Source organism: Falco naumanni, chromosome 10, assembly GCF_017639655.2.
Source record: "Falco naumanni isolate bFalNau1 chromosome 10, bFalNau1.pat, whole genome shotgun sequence".
Classification (NCBI taxonomy): domain Eukaryota; kingdom Metazoa; phylum Chordata; class Aves; order Falconiformes; family Falconidae; genus Falco; species Falco naumanni.
The window spans coordinates 21,132,485-21,153,136 of NC_054063.1; the positions used below are offsets into that span (position 1 = coordinate 21,132,485).

At 54.2% G+C, this 20,652-nt stretch overlaps 1 protein-coding gene across 2 annotated transcripts in view; it reads left to right on the forward strand.

Annotated features, from left to right (window-relative positions):
• The window catches only part of CDH22 (cadherin 22), an 86,029-nt gene extending 66,078 nt beyond the window's left edge, over window positions 1-19,951 (forward strand). Inside the window, exons 10-13 of one of the 2 annotated variants that reach the window (XM_040609299.1) lie at window positions 5,796-5,917; window positions 6,231-6,345; window positions 15,079-15,330; window positions 16,822-19,951. In XM_040609299.1, the coding sequence (XP_040465233.1) occupies window positions 5,796-5,917; window positions 6,231-6,345; window positions 15,079-15,330; window positions 16,822-17,360 (1,028 nt within the window). In that variant the 3' untranslated portion in view covers window positions 17,361-19,951. Of the gene's footprint in view, window positions 1-5,795; window positions 5,918-6,230; window positions 6,346-15,078; window positions 15,331-16,496 lie in introns of both variants that reach the window. The other variant, XM_040609300.1, reaches the window with a different exon arrangement.
• Window positions 19,952-20,652: the final 701 nt, after the last annotated feature.

Below are 20,652 nucleotides of genomic sequence, written 5' to 3' on the forward strand. Positions count from 1 at the left end.
TGGATCGCTTCAAAAGCCAGGGAGACTCTTCAGTGCTCTGACTCATCCGTTTTAACTGCCCAGACATTCCTCCCAGTGACATTATCCTTAACATTTTGTAATCATGAAATATTAATGACTGATATTGAATTTAAAGTACAATTTATGTCTGAATCCTCTAGTGGAAAGGGCAGTTGTAAAGGTACAGCCTTCCAACTGATAGAGGGGTTTCAGCGCAGGGCCGTGCAGCAGCTGTCAGGCTGTGCCTGGCGCAGTGGGATCAGCTGCAGCAGCATGGGCGCAGAGCACGGGGTGGCTGGGAGCCTCCGTCCTGGCATCGGTGTGGCAGTTCCTGGCATCGGTGTGGCAGTTCCTGGCACGCAGGTGCCTGGGGCTGGGGGAGCTGTCAGGGCCCCGTGGTGTTTGCTGTGGCGTACAGGTTGCAGCTGGCTGCTGCGGGGTCTGCTGCGTGGCTGGGCAGGATGCTGTCAACTCCGGTGGAGGCAAGTGGTAAAATATTCTTCCTTTCTCAGTGAAATGTAAACCTTGCAGGAGTAATGGAGTAAGTTGACCAGGCATCCTGCTGCCTGGGCTCAGGCCTGGCCCCCCAGCTAATCGAGGCTGCTGGGAAGCTAATGCCTGCTCGATTCCCATGGTGCATGGGCATGTGGCCTGGAGCGCACCAAGGTCTTGCCTCTCTATAACCTTCTCCAGCCGCCCTCCCTGTCTGCTGGCAGGACTGTCCTGGCAAGGGCTTAACAGAGGGCAGCTGATGGAAGGCTTGCCTGCTGACAGCACCTGTGCCAGCAGGCAGCCTGTCAGGTTTGAGCAGCTTGATGCAAGAGCTGTCCCCCACCACCTTTGAGAGCCTCATCTGGGACCCTGCGCTGCTGCAGCAGAGATCATGTCCAGGGGTGCATGCCCTACCAGATAACCAAGGACAGTGTATTTGCATCGAAGGAGCAGTAAGAAAAGCCACAGAAGGCAGCTGCTGGGCTGCCCGCTGCTGGCAGGAGGGGCAGGTCCCCCCGGTGGGACAGGCACTCCCCAGCGTGAGCTGCCTCAGCTGGTGGGCGACCAGCAGAATATTTGGCCTCACAACGTGGCAGCCAGCAGGAAGCATGGGGACTGTTCAGCAAGGCTGGCCTGGGACCAGGCCAAGTATTTCCAGAGATAAATCTTCATCTCACTCACAAGCTGTTTACCTTCCTTGGGCTAATATTAGTGATTCTCTTCTTGTTTTGCTCTTTGCTCATGTAAAATGATGAGGCCTTGACTGCTGTGTCCACTGCTGGTAATTGAGATGATAAATCTTCCTCCTGGAGACTGGTTTTAATCAGAGCATTGTGTTTGGATGCGATTTAATGACTCTCATGCTGCTGAGTTTGGGCAGGACTCAGGAGAGGTGAGAGCCATTTATATGTTACTTGGCTTAACTGCTGCTTCCGCTTTGCTTCCCCCCAGCTGGGAGCCACATTTCCAGTTTCAGCCTCTGGTGTAGCTGCCTGTGTCCGATGAGCCATACCCCTGGCGTGCCCCTGCTTCGTCCTTGCCATCAGTGCTCTGCTTTGCAGTCAGGCAGCTGCTCTGACATCTATAAAAGCACCCTGTGCTTCACAGCCGTGGCCTGAGTGCTGGAAAGCAGCGTGGCCCATCCCCATCATCTATTCTGCATTTTTTTCTCCCAGTTTGCTGAGATAGTGAGGAATAAATTCCACCCTGCCTCTTCTGGCTTCCCTACTGATATAAAAATTTGGAATGCATTATTGTACCAATTGGGTCTTGAGGCAGAAGAGGGTGGGTCTTACACCGCCCGACAGCGTCCCTGAGCTGTGCTTCCCCAGGTGCTGAGCCACAAGCAGCAGCCCACAGTCCTCTGGGCTTCCCTCAAAAAAATATGTTTCAGACCCCAGGAAAGCTGCAGAATGTGTGACGGTGTGATATCACTGCATGGCTATGTATGCAGGCAGGAGTGCAGATAGTATGTGTGCTTCAGCAGCGGTTGGACTGAGAGCCTCACAGTAGAGGTTTGGGTGTAAAAATGCAAAGTGCTTTATTGTGAGTATGTGTAAGGGTCTGAAGGGGTAAGGACTGGATCCCAGTGCAGCAGTAACCGTGGATCTCCTCTCCCCTGCCACAGCAGGGTGGCTGGGCATCTCGGCAATGCTTTCCCATTACTGTAAGCTGCTGCTGCAAAGCTGCCAGCGGTTGAGAGCAGTTGCCCAATTGTGCTCTGCGTCAGTCCTGCAGGCAGTCGGTTGTCCAGAACCCAGCAAGATGGCAAGCTGCTGTCTTAAACAATCAGATGCAAAACGCCAAGGATATTGTCCTGTTCAGATTACTTTCATGATTAATTAAGAAAAGAATACTTTGGGATGTGGCTGAAGATCCAGCTGGAGCATCTGAGTCTCAGTCTCCAGTGTCTCCGTGCAGCAGGACTGGCTTTCCCCTGCTCCACAGCTGCTGCCCGTCCCACCGAGCAGCACCTCGGCACAGAGGGGTCTGGCCTGTGCTCGCTGCTTGTCCTGAGCTGCGCTGTTTGTAGCAGTGAGGAAAGGGCAGACGCTGCAGCATGGAGGTGATGGGCAGAGCTCTGTCCTCCGGCCCTAGCAGCTCCAAAATAAAGGAGCCCATGTTGGCAAAGGCAGCTGCCAGTCATCAGCCTGGAGCTCCCATACTGCAGCTGCTGTGTTTCCAGCATGTCCCCCTTGTTCTGTGTGTTTTCCATGTCTTACCTCAGTCTTTTCAGATTAATAGCATTCCAACTCCTGAAGGAAATGCAGAAAAACGGCATGTTTAATTTTAATTTAGGAAAGCGTTTAGGTAGCAGCCTAGTTTCCTCGCTGCTGTCAATCAGGTTTTCTCAAGGCTGACATCAATTAGTTTAAAAATATTGAATGTAATTTTGCCTGACACAACATATTGCAGCCACTGCAAAATATAATTTATTTTAGAAGAAGAAATAATTAAACTAATTTGCATGTCAGTCAGCTGAGCTTTCCAGCTACTGAGGAGAGATGCTGCAATGGAAGATTACTTTTTTTTTTCCCTCTCCAGTTGTGCTCAGCCTGGCACGTGCAGCCCTGCGCCCCGTCCCCTGGCCAGGTGCCGCTTGGCAGAGCCCTGCGGGGGCACACTGCTGTGCCTTCGACAGCCCTCATCCACCCAGCCTGCTGCTCTGCCTGGCAGGAGTACATGACTGCAGAGCATGTGTAGGGGCGTCTGTGTGTATTTCTGTGCCATGCAGAGGAACACAGGTCAGAGCTTTTAGCTTTGTGGATGTGAAGTCTGCACTAGTTAGGGGCATCACGCCTGTCAGCACAGATGTACTCCAACAATCTTAATCAGGCTTCTGACCGTCATAAATTCAGTTTATGCCACACAGTTACAGAAAACATACTTCAGAGGTGTTTTGGAGATAACTTGTTTCAAATACATCCAACCATTTTTCATATTCTCCACCCTTAAATCTAGGTACTGGCTCAAAGGAAGAGGGAGGTTGATAAAGAAAGCAATTGAGGAACCTTCAAATAGATCATGGTACGGCCAAAAGAAGTCGATGTGTGCCTCACTGGAAGAGCTGACAACGATGCAGTGGTTGCATTTCTAACCTTTATGTTCTTGGAGACGTCAAATTTTAACCCTGTCACTGAGCCAGGAGTAAGCCTGAGCCTCAGGCTTCAGCAATTTCAGAAGAGGCAAAAGGAGGGCTTCTTTATGACAGGGTGCATTCAGAAAGGACAACTGTGCTTTGAGCTGCGCTCAGGGGACTGGGACATTAGTTATGGCTCTGGCAGAGGGGTCAGTGCGGGTCCTTGGCACTGTGCAGTGGCGCATGGATGACCCCCACTCACGTGCACAGCATAAAACACTCCTGGCAGCTGGTCACTGATGCTGTGGAAGAGAATGGGCCTGTGGTTACATCCATCTCTAAATACGCTGAGCACACCCCTCCTGATGCGGCTGAGAGAGGTGATCTCGAAGGGAAACTACTGTGCTCTGGGTCGCCCAGGTGTCCCGGCCTGGCCCTGCAGAGCCTCCACAGCACATGCCAAGCCCAGAGGTCCTGGGTAGAGTTCAGCAGCACTGGCACCAGCTCCTGCTAGCAGCCGGCTTGGGCACTGTGGGGTATTGGCAGAGGAACCACTCCTCCCGATCACAGTTAGGAAAGAGAAGGGATGGGGTCCCAGGCTCTTCTTTCTCCTTTCTCTTTCTGCTTTTCCTCATCTTTCTCTCGGCAGTGCCTCCAGGGCAATGCCGGCTTGCTCCAGAGCTGAGCAGCAGGGATAGTTATCCGTCTTCCTGTGGGCCGAAGAGAGGGTGATGAGATGCTGTCATCCTTCTTCTTTCAGAAATTGAACCCTTTCTCCTCCTGCTCATTTGTGGCCATGGTGGGCATCAGGCACATCCCTTCCTGCCCCGCTGTCTCCCCCTTCCTCTCCCCTGAAAGCAGTTGCAGTTTATTTCACTGCACCAACACGGCTTTTAAAATAACGCATAGTTCCAGGCTTTTAGTCACGACTTCTGCCTCCCTCCCCTGAAAACAAGCATCTAATCACCAGAGCAGCTGGTCTGGGTGAGAGGGAGTGATAACAGGAGAACAGGGTGAAGGCAGCTCTGGGGAGAGGGCTTAGGTTCCTGGCTAATTATGGAGCAGCACTAAATCTCTCCCCTGGGTCCTCCCCCACCTGATCTGCGGGGGCCAGCATTAATTTTATAGACAAACAGGCAGCAGAGCTGCAAGGAGAGAGGCATTGGGTCTGTCACAGTTGCAACCTCTGGGTAAAACAAAGGAGATGGAGTGTGAGGGAGTTCTTATGTTTGGAAGCGCATGAGGTGCTCCAGAAAACATTAGGCCCTCCAGAGTGATTTATAATTTTATAGCGAGGGCTCAATGTACCTTTGCGGTGCGTGTGTGGGGTAGAGCAGCACTGCAGTGAAGGGAGCTGTAAATGTGATCCCTGTCCCATGTGTCATGTGAGCCTGGAACAGCACAGGCGGGTGCAGCTGGTGGCTCCGTGTGCCCCATGGGAGGGGGGTGGGCTGCGAGCCCCCCTGGACTGCTGCCCGCATGAGGCACGGGCTGCCAAGGGCAGGGCTATAGGGGTTGCCCTAGGTCTTGCCATGTGACCCCCTGTGCTGGCTGGCAGATGGTGCTAGTTCAGGTTCAGGCTGCCGCTGGCAATGCAAAAGCCGGTGTCAGTGTGCGAGGCCCGGGTCCCGGGGCAGGAGCCTCACACCTTGACAGAGAGGGTTCAACCCCGGATTGTCTGGGCGTGGTGGAGGTGCGTGTGGCAGATTTCATCACTGCCCGCTGCTCTTAGTTGATCCCCCGTTTCACATCCTGGCTCTGCTCGCTCATCTCTTAGCCTTGCTGCTAGCTCCGGGGGTGTGAGGGTCAGGATCCAAGCCAGGCTGTGATGTTCTCGCATCTGAGTTTCCTTGTCCCCTCTCAGTGCTGTCTGGCTGCAGCACAGATGCTCATCAGCGGCGTGACCTTTATGTGGGGACTTGCTTGGGGGCTTTCCAGGGGTGGATCAGGCCAACAGCAGCATTTTGGGAGTCCTTGGAACACAGCCCAGCAGTTGGGTTCCTTCACTGGAAAACAGGTGGGGCAGGGCTGAGCGATGCTCTGTGGGCACCGCTGGCCTGCAGCGCCAGTCTGTGCCATGGGCAGGCAGAGGTGCGGTGCTGCGTGACCCTCTGCACTGGCAGCAGCTGTGCTGGGCTCTGGGCAGCAGGGACGTGGAGGGTTTGCTCCCTGTTAGCAGCACATGGCACTTCTTGCTGAAGCTCTGCCTTCTTTTTCGTTTCAGATAATCACTCACAGGTGTCAAGAGCCTCTCTCCGTATCCGTATCCTGGACGTCAATGACAATCCACCTGAGCTCGCCACCCCCTATGAAGCTGCAGTGTGCGAGGATGCCAAGCCAGGCCAGGTAGCAGGTGTCCCCCAGCCCTTCTCCCGGGTTTTGGTCAGTGCCTGCAACAGTCTTGTGCCTTGAGCAGTGCTCTGGACCAGTACCAGCCAGCCATCCTTCCCCTTCTGCCTGAATATCTTCCTGTGCAGTTGCTGTCACACTGGGAACAACTTCGTTGGTGTCCTACAGCTAAGCCCATCTACAGGGGCAAAGGCTTATCCCTTTCTGTGGCAGAACCCAGTGATGCTTTGCTGGACCGGACCCTGTGAGCAGGGCTGGCGGGGGAGGCTGCGGAGGCAGCACTGATCTCACCTTGGCTTTCTCCCCACAGCTGATCCAGACAATAAGCGTCGTGGACCGCGATGAGCCTCAGAGTGGCCATCATTTCTACTTCACTCTGGCACCTGAAGCCAACAACCACCATTTTTCTCTGCTGGATATTAAGGGTAAGCCCTGCCGCACCCTTCCCAGTGCTGCAGCCTCCCGGCTGAGCGGCACAGCTGGCTGCGGGGCTGTGGGCTTATGGTCCATCTGTGCCAGGTGGAGCTCGGGGTGCTTTGGGCACTCTGCAAGGCTCCTTGCCAACCTGAAATGGGGGGGCTGGTCAGATAGCGGTTTGGATTTCCTCAGGGAGGCTCTGTTGCTTTCTTCTCTGCTACAGACAAGTCCAGAGCTCTTCTTGTGCTGTCTGGTTAGCCTTCAGTGTTTCCAGGGTTTTCAGTCCCTGTCTTGATGCGAAATCTCTAACTTGCCTGCAGGCAAGGAGATGATGTGGATTTACAGATGAACACGTTCCTCTGTTGAGCATTGTGATTTATCCTTGTTCAAGGTAAATCCTGGAGCTGGGGTCATCCTGGGGCTACTGTGCGGGTGGGCAGCCCCTGGCACATGGGAGCAGCTCAGAAGGCAGTGGGGCCGTGCAACAGCCAGCCCTCAGCTGTGGTGGATCCTCTGGGACCTGGCCAGCGGAGCCAGATGGTGGCTTAGGAGCACGCGTCCTCTGCATTTCCTAAGGTTTATCCAGTCCTTTGGGAAATGCAGCCGGGCAGGGCCCTTCTGTTCCTCTGGGAAGCTCTTGGGTTCTTTGTGCCTCTGGGCTGAGCCGGTCCCGATGCCTCAACCCTCACCTCCTGCTGTAACCAGTGAGGTGCAACACAGGTTTTGATGGCTGAGCCCTGGCTACTGTTTGGCTTTGCAGACTGCAAGGTCAGGCTGCGTTTGTGTGGACATTAACAGTCCAGAAAGGTACTTACCAGGCCGCTTTGTATTTTTTATTGGTGTTTTGGTTGAATTTAGGTGCTGACTGCAGTGGTAAGTACAGCAGGGACCCATGTAGAAACTGGGATCTTCTCCAGCCAGATGTGCACTTACTTACTTGTCAAAGGGGCCGGCCCAGATGGAAGCCAGCAGACCACACTGAAATGCTTCCTTTGTTTTGGGGGTTCTTTTACATTTTTTTTTTCTTCTCTGTTTTTGCAGCCTTGTCTGTCAAAAGTCTGATTTAGTTTGTTCTGAGCTTATCAGAGGAGCCTTCTGCTGACGTAAGATCCTGCTTGCTCAGTTTGGCTCAGCATTATTAGGGATAGACAAAATGGAACTTTCAACAAGAAGCTTCAGTTATAATTGTAGAAGGACTGATGTTGCTTTGTGTCCTAAAGAGTGCAGCTGTCTCTGACCTGAGTCCCTCCCCCTGCACTCATGGGGCAGCTGCTCACAAGACCTTTGCTTCTTATCGTGTAAGCAAGCTTTAATCCTCTGCAAGATTTTGCCCCACATCCAGTGATTAACTTCCTTCACTTTCTCTGAAGGGATTTATCAAAATGTCCTTGAGCGTGCTGAGTTGCACCCTGGTGTCCATCCCTACCTAGACCCCTCCAGAAGCTCCGAGGGGCCTGGGGTTGCACTCCCACTCCCTGCCCTGAGCCGGGATGTCTGCCACGGCTGGGTTGCGATCCCAGAGCCATCACTGCTGCTCAGCTGGTCTGGAGTTTATCAGGTGCTGCTTCACTGTCAGGCGCTGTGTGTGGATCAATCAAGCATGCCCTGTTCGGGCAGCCAGGGTTCACCAGCAATGACCCAAAAGCTGGCATTGCAGGAGGGCGCAGGGCACAGGCTCCTGTGCTCCCGCCTCCTCCAGAGCTGCTGCTCTCTTGAGTGGGTGAGGCTCTTGTTGCACGGGGTAATCCTTCATGCTAAACAATCCCACAAACTTTGCATGTGGTACAACACTGCATAAAATGAGTAAAAGCTGGCATTGCCTCCCACCTTCTGCTCTCGGGAAAACAAATGCTGTTGCTGCAGGGTTATTCCCAGTTTGTTTGGAGACCCTCCCAATTGCGAAGCAATGCAGTCTTCCACAGCAAGGGGAAGCAGCTGCCTGTGCAGATGGAGGCACCCCTCACTCCTAACGTGTGTGTGTTTTAGTGCCATCTTCTCTCCTTCGATTTCTCCTCCCATACTTGCTTCTTCAGTCCACTGAGCGCACTGGGTGTGCTCACCTTCGCTCCCTGCTCTCAAGGGTTCCCTTGCTGCATCCTCCTTTGTCCCCCCTTGCCTCCCTTTCGTGTGTTCACCCCTCTTGCACTTGTCTCTACTCCTCCATATAAATATCAGTGGTGACAAACTGCTACCACCAGCCCATCTGTTTCTTTGTACAAATTTGTAGCCAGTTTTGAAACGTGATTTATAAATACTGCTTTTGCAGCCAAGGAGTGACACTGATGGATGTCAGCACAGATGGATTCGCTAAGCTCTTGCTTAAATCCTTCTCTCTTCTGCTTTGCACCCACCTCCCTCGGCTCCTACAAGGCAGCAGAAAGCCACCTCAGAAGAGTGATTTGTCCTTAGCATGGCAGGGACCAGCGTCTGCTCAAGAACGTTCTCGCTCCAGTTGGTCAGGCAGGATGGCTACAGCCAGCAGTGACTTAGCCACAAGGTGTCCGAGGCTCCGAGCTGGCTGCAGCGCGGGGGGGCTGTTGCAGGGGGGCTGCTGGGGCAGGCACCTTGCAGGCAGAAGGGACCCTGCAGGAGGCTGGGGAAGCAGAAAGAGAGCCGATTAAATGGTAAAATGCAGAGCCCTGTCACACAGGTGGGAGCAGAGCCAGGCGGGGTAGCACAGGAGGGTAGAAGACGCTGAACACTGCCTGGGCTCTTCTAGGGCTCCTTGTGGGCAGCATGGAGGAAGCCTGTGAGGGTTTTGAGAAAAGCCCAAGGTGGTTAATGGGGCAGCCTGTCCATCAGATAAGCTTGTGGAGTTCCTGCTAGTAAGTGGGCACACGGCAGGTCTGATGCTGCCACGATACAGTCACGATGGTGCCACTTGCCTGAACCCTGCTGGGTCAGGCCCCACTGCAGCCAAAACTGTACCGAGTGGGGACAGACCTTGCACGTGCCTGCAGGTAACACCCGCAGCCCTGCTTGCCAGCTCCCAGTCGCATGCGGAGCTGCCTCGGCTCTGATGATTCAGGCCAGAGATACAAGAGCAAAAGGTGACCATGCAGGAGACTGCGTTAGCCGAATTACAGCTGGTTCGCAGGAACCAGACTTTCAGACACAGTGCCGTTTCCTACTGGTATCTCTTCTTACTTGCTTTTGTGCTGTCTAAGGGAGTGCTCAAGCAATTCCTAATTCATCAAACAAGGAATAAATGTCATGTGTGGTAACAGTGGCTGCAATCCAGAAGGAAGATGCCCAGCATATGAAGTGCCTGAAGGAAGACAGAGAATTGGAAAAGCTGACCTCACCTGGGTCCAACTGGTGCCATTCCAAAGGCATTCACCATCCTCTGCCTCTGAACTCGCCTTTTGCTTGGTCTTTCTGGCCTGAGAAAATTGATCACAGAAGGATCAAAATCAAAGGCAATTAAAGCCTTAAATCGTGTTCTCCAAGAAATGCTAATTGTGTTGGAAGGGATGGTAGAAAGCATCCAAGCCCATCAACCTGGAAGGGGTGCTGGCTAATATGGAGTGACACATGGAGCTACTGACTCCGGTGCTCAAGGGCTAGGCAAGCAGATGTCTGAACTCTCTGCAGGTCTCATTAGGAGCATGTAATGGGTGATAGAAGATCTGAAAATCATAACAATCAAAAGCAAAATGTTAAGATTCAAGGATTGCCTTAGGACAGAGGAAGCGGTCTCCAGCCCCGCAGGGATGCTGTTCTCGGCACGAGCAGTGCAGATGCTGTTCTTTTCTTGAGGGAGGAGACGGGGGGCATGAAAAAGAGCGTCAAATCGCTGCAGGGGCTGAGCAAAAGGCAAATGAGCAGCAGTGGTGCTGCGGCCTGGCACCCGGAGAACTTGAGAGAAGGAAGAAGCAAAAGGGAAAAATAAGTCTCCTACCAACTGCACCCACCTGGGGCTGGAGGAGGGATCTGCTGCTTTTGGGCAGCTCCAGCAGCAGCGTGGCCATGGGCCTGGCCAGGAGCTGCGTGCACCTCCTGGAGCTGGTGTGCCCGGGCACTGGTGCTACGGAACAGCTGCTGGGGAAGGGGAAGGGAGTGTGGGAGAGGGCAGGGATCCTGAAATCCAAACTGGACGTAGCTGGCTGCCTTCTGCTCTCCAGTGCCATTTGAGTTATGAGAAGTGTTTATTAGTCTGTCTTTGAAGCTGCCAAGAGCCTCTTTCGAGAGGGAGTCTGAGAGACTTAATTATTTTATTATTCCTAGTGATGTTACGCTACCACCAGAGTATATTTAATTCCTAAACTTTCCTCCTGTGGCAGTATTGATGGGTCCCTGCACACTCAACTCGTGTTGGCTTCTGCCTTGTCTGGTGACTTGCTCCTCAAGCAGGCAGAGATGCCATCTCCTGTCCATTGCACAAGGTAGTATGGTGCGGCACAAGAGAGCATCACTGTGTGGTCAGGGAGAGGGTGAAATAGGAAACCTTCAGAGGATATGCCAGTTTGTATAGCAAGATGGCAAGGATAGTAAATGGTTTGCCTCAGGGCTTCAAAGAGCACGTGCCACCACCTTTAGAGTGGTGTGACTGAGCACAAAGTGCAGCCTGACGAGGACTGGGCAGGAAAACCCAAGTGTAGAGAACCAAACTCATGTATGCAGGAAAGCTGGGGATTATTGTCTGCTCAAATTTCAGTGCTACCTCCTGGGAAACACTGCTCCTCAACCTCGTGACCCCAAGAATGGACTTAGCAGAAAGCTGCTACAGAAGAAGAGACACAAAAGGCTGCAGGGTTGGGCCTGTCTAGCTTTTCTTTGCAAGGACTCAGACTGTGCCAATACAAACAAATCTACGCCAAGATATACATCCTGAAGTGACTGCTTTGGGTCAGCTGCATGTAAAGAAACAACTCTACCAAGACAAATTACATTGTTTTGTAGGAGGTTGCTTTGGATGCATTTTCTAAGATACTTTTTCCCAGATCTGGGCAAAATTTTCTTCATTTCTGTGGTCAAATAGACTACATTGCATGGCAGCAGCACTGTTTTTTCTGGAATATCTTTCTTGGAAGGGAACACAGAAGTTTGCAAATAACGGGTGTAAACACCCAACAGAGAAAACAGTTGTCCAGGGAGCCTGGGGATCCGTGGGCATGGTGGGTGGGCGGTGGGAGCTGTCTCAGTGCCTGGAGGGGGCCACTCTGCCAGCCTGCGGTCTGGTGTCCAACCTTGGTGAGCAATGTCACAGGTGCAGGTGTGAGATTTCTGCAGATCTTTCTTCTGTAGGAAGCGCTTATGTCAGCCCATTTGAGACAGCAAATGTAATTTCATGATGTTTGAAATAGTGTTTTGTAGTTGTGATTTTTGTCTCTCTCCCTAGCATCGAGTTTTGGGTTGCAGAGCAAGACCTCAGCCCCTTCCTGAGCTGAGGTTTCTCAGAACAAAGCTGTTTGTCATGCTGCTGATACATTTAAGTACTGGCTGCTTTATTTTGGCTTTGTGGGTTCAGCAGTGAAAATATTTCTCCTTCCCGTACTTGGAGGTGAGGGGGCTCAGCAGTGCAACGCGCTGTCTGGGCAGTCTCAGCTGAGATGAAGTTAGTGGCTGCCTCTCTGCAACGTGCACATGTATTTCCCCTTGGTTTCTAGAGATTGTTTCTAAAAATACAGCATGCCTTGTGGCAGGTCCCTAACAGGAGCTGGAGCTGGCTGTAAACAGAAGGGGAGTCGGCAGCTTTCTGCTGCATTTCCAGAGAGTTGGGGAGCTGGTGCTGCGCCTGCATTCACACAGCACTAATGGGGGGCTCCCCCGGGTGCTGGGAGCACTCCCAAGCACAGCATTCATCCAGCCTGTGCCAGAGGTGCGCCAGGCAGCACGGGGAGGAGCAAGGCTGTATGCATGGGCATCCTCCGAGCCAGGATCCAGCCACGAGCTCAGGATGGGTACTTGACTGGTGTGGTGCAAAGTGAAGGCGATCTTCCTGGGCTGAACGCCAGAGCCTTGCTCACTCACAGCAAGTTGGTCTGTCCCATTTGTCCTGTGGCTTCACGTCCATTAGATCCAGTTGCCCGAGGCTTATGTTTAGCTGGGCTAGCTGGGAGTTAGTGCTGGCCTCTTGCTCAGATGGTGCTGTTAATGTATTTCTATCTCCGTGCTATGCTGCAGCAAGCTGAGGGTGCAGCACCAAAGGAGATCTTGTTACCTTTGTGTAAATTATTAGCATAACAATAATTATTTTTCCTAGCTCATCCCTGATAGGCAATAGGCAGCTTCTCGGCAGACTCCGCTGTCACACTTGCTCCAGCCTCTCTGCTGCCCGGGGACTGGTGCTCCCCTGCTCCTGACAGCTGTGCCAAGTTGCCTCTGTGCTGGTGCCATGTGCTGCTCCAGGAGTCTCAGCCGTGGTGGTAGGTGTCCTGCAGGACCAGGCGGCTCCTCAGGCAGAGGGTCGATGGTACCTGCCTCGTGTACAGAGAAGCTAGGCAATGTGTGTGGTGCAGAAAGACGGTGCTGTCTGCTGTGGGCAATCCCTTCCATGGGCTGGTGACACAGCAGCACTGGAATCACATCTGACTCGAAGCATGGGTCAGTGCTGGGTGCTGAAGCCTTGCAGGCAGAGCGCTGCTATTGCATGCAGGATCTGCAAACTGTCCCCAGATCAACTTGTACAAGCATGTGCCTTGTTACTGTCTTCTGCTCTGTGTTCCTGAGGATGTTGCCTGCCTGAAGTCTGCTGCTGCAAGCTGGGATGAGTGAGGTTACCTGGAAAATTCTCTTAATGGATAAAAGATGCTACATCCAAAGGAAGAGATTTTTTTCTAGTGACCTGCAGCACAGTTCTGTGTACATGAATAAGATCTGGTTTTGAATATCACCATTGTGGCATTCAGTGCAGCCTCCAAATGTTGGCTGGTGTGGTCTCTCTGGTGTCCTTGCCTTTCCCACTTTGAGCTCTCCAAGGCAGACCTGCGCTCTCCAGTGAACTGGAAGAGATTACTTTTTCCCTGTGTTGTTTATGCTGGAATCCCAGTGCTCCCCAGTCCCAAAGGCTCTGCTCTCCCCAGCAACATGGCCATATTCTGGCAACGCAAGAAAACTCTGGTAGGCTGAGTCCAGAAACCTGATGGTAAGAAGCAACAATCCAGTATTTAGCACCATGAGAGCTGAGTGCTGTTCTGGGCACAAGCTCGTGCACTGTTGCCTCCCTGCTGGGCACAGACAGCCCATCTTCCTCACTCTTGCTGCACCGAGTGTGCTCGGCTCCAGCACATATTGGGTGGGCTTCACCTCTGCACCTGCCTCTCAGCATGGGGGGCACAGGCTCTTCCAGGCTGCCCTGAATGCCCTCGCTTGGTCTTTGCTGAAGTTGGCTGCTGCAGTCCTGCGGCCAGGTCACCTGTGCCTCTACCATTTGTACTGGCAGAGCTGGGTGAGGGCTCAGCACTGGGGTCCTGCCAGACTCTGCCCAAACTGTGTTGCCTGCAGCCCTGAGCAGCTGCGGGCGTAGGTTGGCTCTGTGCTCTGCCCTGGCTGCTGCACAGTGCCTCTGGGATCTGCCCCACTTCCATCTGGCCGCTGGATTGCCCCAGTCCTGCAGCTAGCTCAGCCTGTAACTGCCCCTCTGCTCTGTTCCTGGCTCACCTCCTGCCCTCACCATGCCCCGTGCACTCCCATGCAGCACCTGATCCAACACGGCAATTTCCGTGGTGGCAGGCAGCCCAAGAGCCAGAATTAGAATAGATGTCTTTTCCGATCGAAGAGCTGATTGATACGGAAAGGGACCAGTCCAACATAAATCAGGTGCAATGAGGAGAGAATCTGTAGACAGCAGCACCTTGCTGTGAGCCGGCCAATCTACGTTTTATTAGATAAAGACTGCAGACAGTCAGCAGCAACTTCTGACATCTGGCCACAGTTGTTCAGCTACGATTCAGTCCTGTCCTGCCCACTCTGCTGCTGGCTGGCAGCGAGTAGTGCACATGAGCAGTGAGCTGAGCAGATTTTCAGTCCCTGTTCCTACCTTCCCTGCTCCAGGTCTTCTGGGCGCAGCTGCTGCTTGGGTTCATCTCTGACACCGGGACCCTGGAGGGTCCCATGAAGTGGCTGTGTTAATGGGATTGTGATGGGTTATGGTCTGCCGGCTGAGTCCCTGAAACACCAGGGTTTGAGCAGATGGGGAGGAAAACAGCTGGCTCAGCTGGGAGACTTGGAAGGAGCTCTGCCTGCTCCTTCAGATGTTAAAAGGGTCCTAGGGATGTTTGGCCCTCCAGCTGAGGCAGGACCCCGGTGCTTGGGTTTGAAAACAGTAACTGCTCTTGCAGGTTCAGTGCCACCTGAAGACCCCCATCCATGCTGGTGTCCGTGTCAGCAACTCATTTTTATCCTGATTCCTGCTCTGTGCCACTCTCAGGGGGTCTTCTGGGAGGTTTTCTCCCCCCTCTCTCTTCTCTGACTGGTTTGTTTGTCAGCACAGCTCAGACACTCATGTGCTCCTGCTCCTGTGTTGGGTTTGCTGTGCCCTGGGCATGCTGGTGGGTGAGATGCTGGGCAGGCCCCGAGGTAACCAGTGAAGGTGCATGTGCTGGAGTGGAGCTGGCCGCCTCCGGTGCTCCCTGCTCCCCTGTGACAGACAGGAGGGAAATCCTGTCCCCTCTTCGGGTGGTTGCTAGGGTTGGTGCATGAACAACCGCTGTTCGTCTTGAGCATGGAGGAGCTCATGGCGAGTCCTGCTGGCTCTGCTGTGAAAGTGACTTTGCTGTGGGTTTACTTGTTCTCTGCAGACAACACAGCTGCCGTGCACACACAGAGAATGGGCTTCAATCGCCAGGAGCAGGACGTGTACCTGCTCCCCATTTTGGTGGTGGACAGCGGCCCTCCGGCCCTCAGCAGCACAGGGACCCTGACCATCCGCATCTGTGGCTGTGACAGCAATGGGGCCATCCAGTCCTGCAACAGCACAGCCTACGTTGTGTCAGCTACACTGAGCCCTGGCGCCCTCATTGCGCTGCTGGTGTGCATCCTCATTCTGGTTGGTGAGTGCCTGCCTGTCCCCTGGCCTCCTGTCCTGTCCCATCTCCTCCATCCAGCATCACTCAGACGAGCGCAGGCAGTTGCTGTGGGCACAGTGTTGGCTTCTCTACTGCCTGTGCCCTTGCTGGTAGCTGCAGCGTGGCGGGCAGGAAGCCTGGTGCCCTGCCAGCGGGGGATCGTCAGGGAAGATCCTTTGTTTGGGGAAGCTTCCGTGTTTGTTTGGGGAAGTTCCCGTGTTTGCCCCAGGTCTTGGGCGCTGGGTGCAGCAGGGCAGCCAGAGCGGGGCTCCCTGTGTGCAGGCAGGTGTGCCGCTGCCCAGTGGAGGTGGAGAGCTGCTGGCTTGCTCCCTACCTTGATGGGCAGGAGCCAAGAGCTGCTCACTGGCTGCTGTGCTGTGCCCACTGCAGGAGTCTTGCAGCAGATGGGGCACATGTGTGTCCCGGCGTGGTGGCCAAGGGCAGCAGGTGTGGGGTGCACAGTTGTGCTTTTACCTTGGAAGGCTAGTGGGGGTCAGCATTAGAGTGTGCATGAGCATGTGGATAGGATGCAGAGCCGGGGCGGCAGGCAAAGCAGAGTGTTGCCCAGGCCAGGACCTGCACCTGGGAAAGCTGCGGGCTGCCGCTGACATGCTGGCACAAGCTTGTGCTGGGCTACCACAGCACAGTGTCAAGGTGCAGAGGAAACGTGGGCTTGTGCACATGTGGGAAGGGGCTCAGAGAGAGGGGCATTGCAGTGCCCTCAGGTTTAGCATAGGGCAGCTAATGGATGCTGCTGCTGAAAGCCCTTGGGCACCAGTGCTGGCTCACAGCGAGCTCCTGAGGGCTGTCTGGATATCTGTGGAAGCCATCATGTTGTTCAGTGAAGTCTCCTGTCCTTGGTACATCTCTGCTCCCCACCTCCTGTTGTGTCTCCGTTTAGAAAACCCTTTCCCACAGGGTGCACTTTACACTGGTTTCATTTTCCAACGCAGTGCAAACAAATTTCTGCTTAATTGCCCAAACGAATGAAGTGCACATCGGTGCTTTAAAGGTGATGGGATGAATGGATGATGATCCAGGACACAGCTGCGGCTCATTGCTCAGGCTCTGTGCCATCTGCTCCACATTCACCCTCCCAACATTTGGCTGCTGCTGATTCATGCACCCCTTTTCCTACTCATCTTCTGCAGAATCCATCCATTTGTCTGTCCAGCCAAGCATTCATCCTTCTGTCCCTCCTGTCTCAACGGTCACGCTGCATGGGAAGGGGAGCTCCTAGTCTGCACTGGAGCCTGGGCAAACCTCTCTCCAAGCCAGTGACACAGCACAGCTGCTACTTGATGAGCCTGGCTAATAGGAACCAGCTGGCATGCCGGCAGTCTTGGCTGTGGGGATCCCTGTGCCAGAGGGCACTGTGCCTTTGCACCCTGCTGCCGCGCACGGGCTGTCCTCACCCCCACAGAAGCACAGTTGCACGAGCCCCTGCGCCCGTCTGACCGTCTCTTCCTTTCCCAGTGCTGGTCCTTCTGATCCTCACGCTGAAGCGGCACCACAAAAGCCACCTGACATCCGAGGATGACGAGGACATGAGGGACAATGTCATCAAATACAACGATGAAGGGGGTGGCGAGCAGGACACAGAGGCATATGACATGTCAGCCCTGCGCAGTCTCTACGACTTCAGTGAGATCAAAGGTGGCGATGGGGGTGGGGGGCCAGGAGAGGGGGGCCTAAGTGGAAACTCGGCCTCTGAGCTCCATGCCCTCCCACAGTGGGTGCAGAGCCCAGACCTGGACTTCTCCATGTTCAGAGACTATATCTGCAGGAAGGTGGAACAGGCAGATGAGGACGTCTCTGTGCCACCCTATGACTCGTTCCAGACCTATGCCTTCGAGGGCTCGGACTCCCCCGTGCCTTCCCTGAGCTCCATCAACACCTGGTCCAGCAGCTCAGAGCAGGACTTCTCCTACCTGGGGGCCTGGGGGCCACGTTTCCGGCAGCTGGCAGCACTGTATGCAGGGCGCAGGGGTGAGGAAGACAGTGAGGAGTCCTAGCCGTCCCACCCAGCCCCCACGAGGCTCCTGGCACCTCCTGGACCTGGGCTCTGTGGTACGTGGGGACAGTGTGTGCCCCCATCCAGGCTCCGCAGCTGCTGCAGGGGGGGCTGTTGGGGGGACTGAGGGGCATCAGGCAGCGTGCTGCTCCGCAGCTGCCTCCTGCCCCGGGCACCTCGGCATCCATGCAGTGAGGCTGGAGCACCCATAGGAGCCACTGCGGCCATCATCATCTCCTTAATACCAGTCTCCATTAAAGCACTGTGCATTAATTTAAGAAAGAGAAAATCTAATTCAAGAGAGTTTGGAGGGGGCTTCTTCCCCACAGATTATCATTTAAATTGATGTGTTCAGTGAGCCCTGATCAGGACAGAAAGAGCAAACCGGGAGCCTTTTGTTGTCTAAATTGTTTTTGTCACTTGAGTCAGAGCATCTGAAGTGCTTTGATTTCTTTAAGAGCTTTCCTTGGAAAGGGAAGCAGGCTTTTAACTTCTGTTCAGCTTTTTCCCTCTTAAGTTCTGTCACTCTTTGGAGCCCTCCGCTCTGTGTGCGGGCTCCTCGGCAGTGCCCAGCTGCTGGCATGGCTGGATATGGGCTCCAAGGTCGCGTCCTGCACAGAGCAACTGCTGCACTAGAGTTCCCTTCAAAACTCACTTCGCCTCTAAGCTGCAATTGCTTCGCCTCTCCGTTCTTAGACCTTTCTTGTACTCATCAAAGATGCTTGTGATCTGAAGGGGCTTTCTCCTTCCCTGCACAGCAGATATTGTCTACAAGGTCCCGATGTGCCCCACGGGCCCCAGTGACAGATGGGGATGTTCCGCCTGCCACTGAGGCACGGTGCTCCGGCCAGAGCCACAGAGCGGCTGTGGTGCTGTGAAGCACCATTGGAGGGGCATGGAGGGGCACTCCCCAGGTTGGCTCCGCCGGCCCCTCGGCTGGGCTGGGGTCTGCAGGGTGCTCAGCGCAGCACTGGCTTCCTACCAAACGGCATGAACTGTGCAGGGCAGAGGGCAGGACGTTGGTGCTCCCCGGCCTTCAGTGGTAGGAGAGAGCTGTGTCCCATCTAAAGGACCATGCTGCAGGGTGCGAGAGAACCCCAGCCTCCTGGTTTGGAGGGATAATTCCTGCATACACCCAGCTGACAGTAAAGCATCACCATTGGTGATAGAAAGGCCATTCCCAGGACATGCACGTAAAGCCAGATCCTGCTGGCGCTGGTGTGTGGCCAAGCTGGTTGCCACAGGCTGGGCAGTGGGTCTGTGACACCTCGAGGTGCCTGGGATGTCCCCACCCTGACGCATTGCCCTGCCAGAAACCAGCATGAGCTCCCACAGTGGGGCTGCCTTCGCACAAAATCTCTGGTTTCGGGAGGCAGGTCAGGAGGCGGCTGGTGGGATGCAGGCTGCAGATGATGATGGAGGAAAGTGCTCAGTGCCCTGCGCCTTTCCAGCCTCCTGACTTTCCCCAGGATAAATTCAGCAACTCCATTGAGCAACACCCTTGGGCAGCTTCTCAGGCCATGCTGGCTAGTGCAGCTCCTTATCTGTTGAAGTTAGAAAAAAAGATGTCAATTATATTATTAATAGGAAACTGATAAGGTCTTCCAAGGCCTGACACATCCTGGGCTTGTCATTGGGTTTGTCCTTTTAGTTTAGCCACAGACAGTGTTTTCTCTCCTTGGAGGTTTAACTGTAAATGTACATGCGTGTTCATTTTTTTACTGTGTTTTGCTTCCCGGCTGCTCGTGTTGGTCCTTTGGCTGCAGCACGCGACCTGACAGTGGAGAGGGGCAGGACAGGTCTTTGCCACTGCTCCTGCCCTTGGCTGCTCCTGCCCACTGCCACCACGTCTGCCCACAAGCGAGCTGCAACTTGGCTTTCACGCTGGGACCAGGAGCTTCTCGCTTCTCAGGGTCTCTCCATTTCCCCCCAGCGAGGCAGCAGGCACCCACTGCTGGCACCTGCGCCCCAGCGTGCTGCTGGTTCACTGTGATGATGCTGGGGGGGCAGCGGGGCCAACAGGCTGCTTCACACTGGCCCTTGGGTGCCGGCACTGGCCACGCCACCTCGGGCAGGTTATACCCTGCACCCCAGAGCAGGAGAATGAAGAAAGCCCTCTCTTTCCTCAGGAACGTGTTCGTGTTTTCCCTCTGGGCTGAAGAGCTGTGCCCGAGCCCCTCCAAAGCTGGCCCTTCCTCTAGCAAAAGTGTTGTGCAATAGCAGGGCTCTGTCCTTAGGAGATGGGGTCTGACAGGGTACATGTTTAGCAACCCCCCCACCGGGTTATTCCCCATCCCCAACCAGCCAGTCCTCTCCAGGGCGCATGCACGCATGTTTGCGTTTTAATTTGTCCCACGTGTAAATACGGGAGGAGCGCAGCGCTAAGCGAGCCAGCTGCTCCACACAGTGCTGCCTCACACTCCCTGCCCACCCGCACCCGGCAGGAGGAGCTGGCAGCTGCCACAATGTCTGATGGAGTCACTTTGGTTTTCTTTCTCTACCCAAATGAAATTAGAAGGTTGGTTTCTTCACCCTTGTTATTTTTTCAAGGTCTTTCTGGGACCTGGAAATAAATTATTTCTTTGTCGTCTAGCTTGAGTCTTATTTGCTTATTCTGTCTTGTTTTGTTTCCTCACATTGCACTGTTACCGTGGTCCCATCAGCACCTTCCCCGAGGGACCAGGCTGGCTGCCCTGCTGCCACAGGACAGGCCATGGCACAGCCCGTTCCCTGCCATGAGCCAGCAGCTGATCCACCTGCCTCCTGACGCACATTCCTGCTGGCAGGACACTGTTTCCTTGGCTTCTTCCCGTTTCTCATTGAAACACTCATCAGAAAAATCTTCAAGACAAGGGTCAGGTCTTCTGTCTGAATTTGAAGGACATTAAGAAAAATAATGCCCTTGGCTTTCTTTTCAGGAGGAAAAAGTCGAGTTGTGCTTTGAGTGGCGGGAGGTGCTGGCTGCACGCCCCAGGCTGGCTGTGGTGCCTGCCTGCCGTGGCTGCTCCCACCCCAGCGCTGGGATCCAGGGTCTGAGCTGCCGCAGCCGGGCACAGGCTCCTCAGTGTGGTCCCAGAAATGCTGCCCCTGTGGGGGAGCAACAGCAGCTCATCCTGCGAGGGGGTCATTGTTCTTCCGTCCTGCAGAAAAAACACGAGGCAAACTGCACACCAAGTGATGAAAGTCTGATGACACATCCTCATGATCTTCCTTTCTCAGCCAACAGAGTTCCTTAATGTTCTTTAGAAAGCACATCTTTAGTGTTCTCTTGAAGTCACAAACAGCCTTGTAGC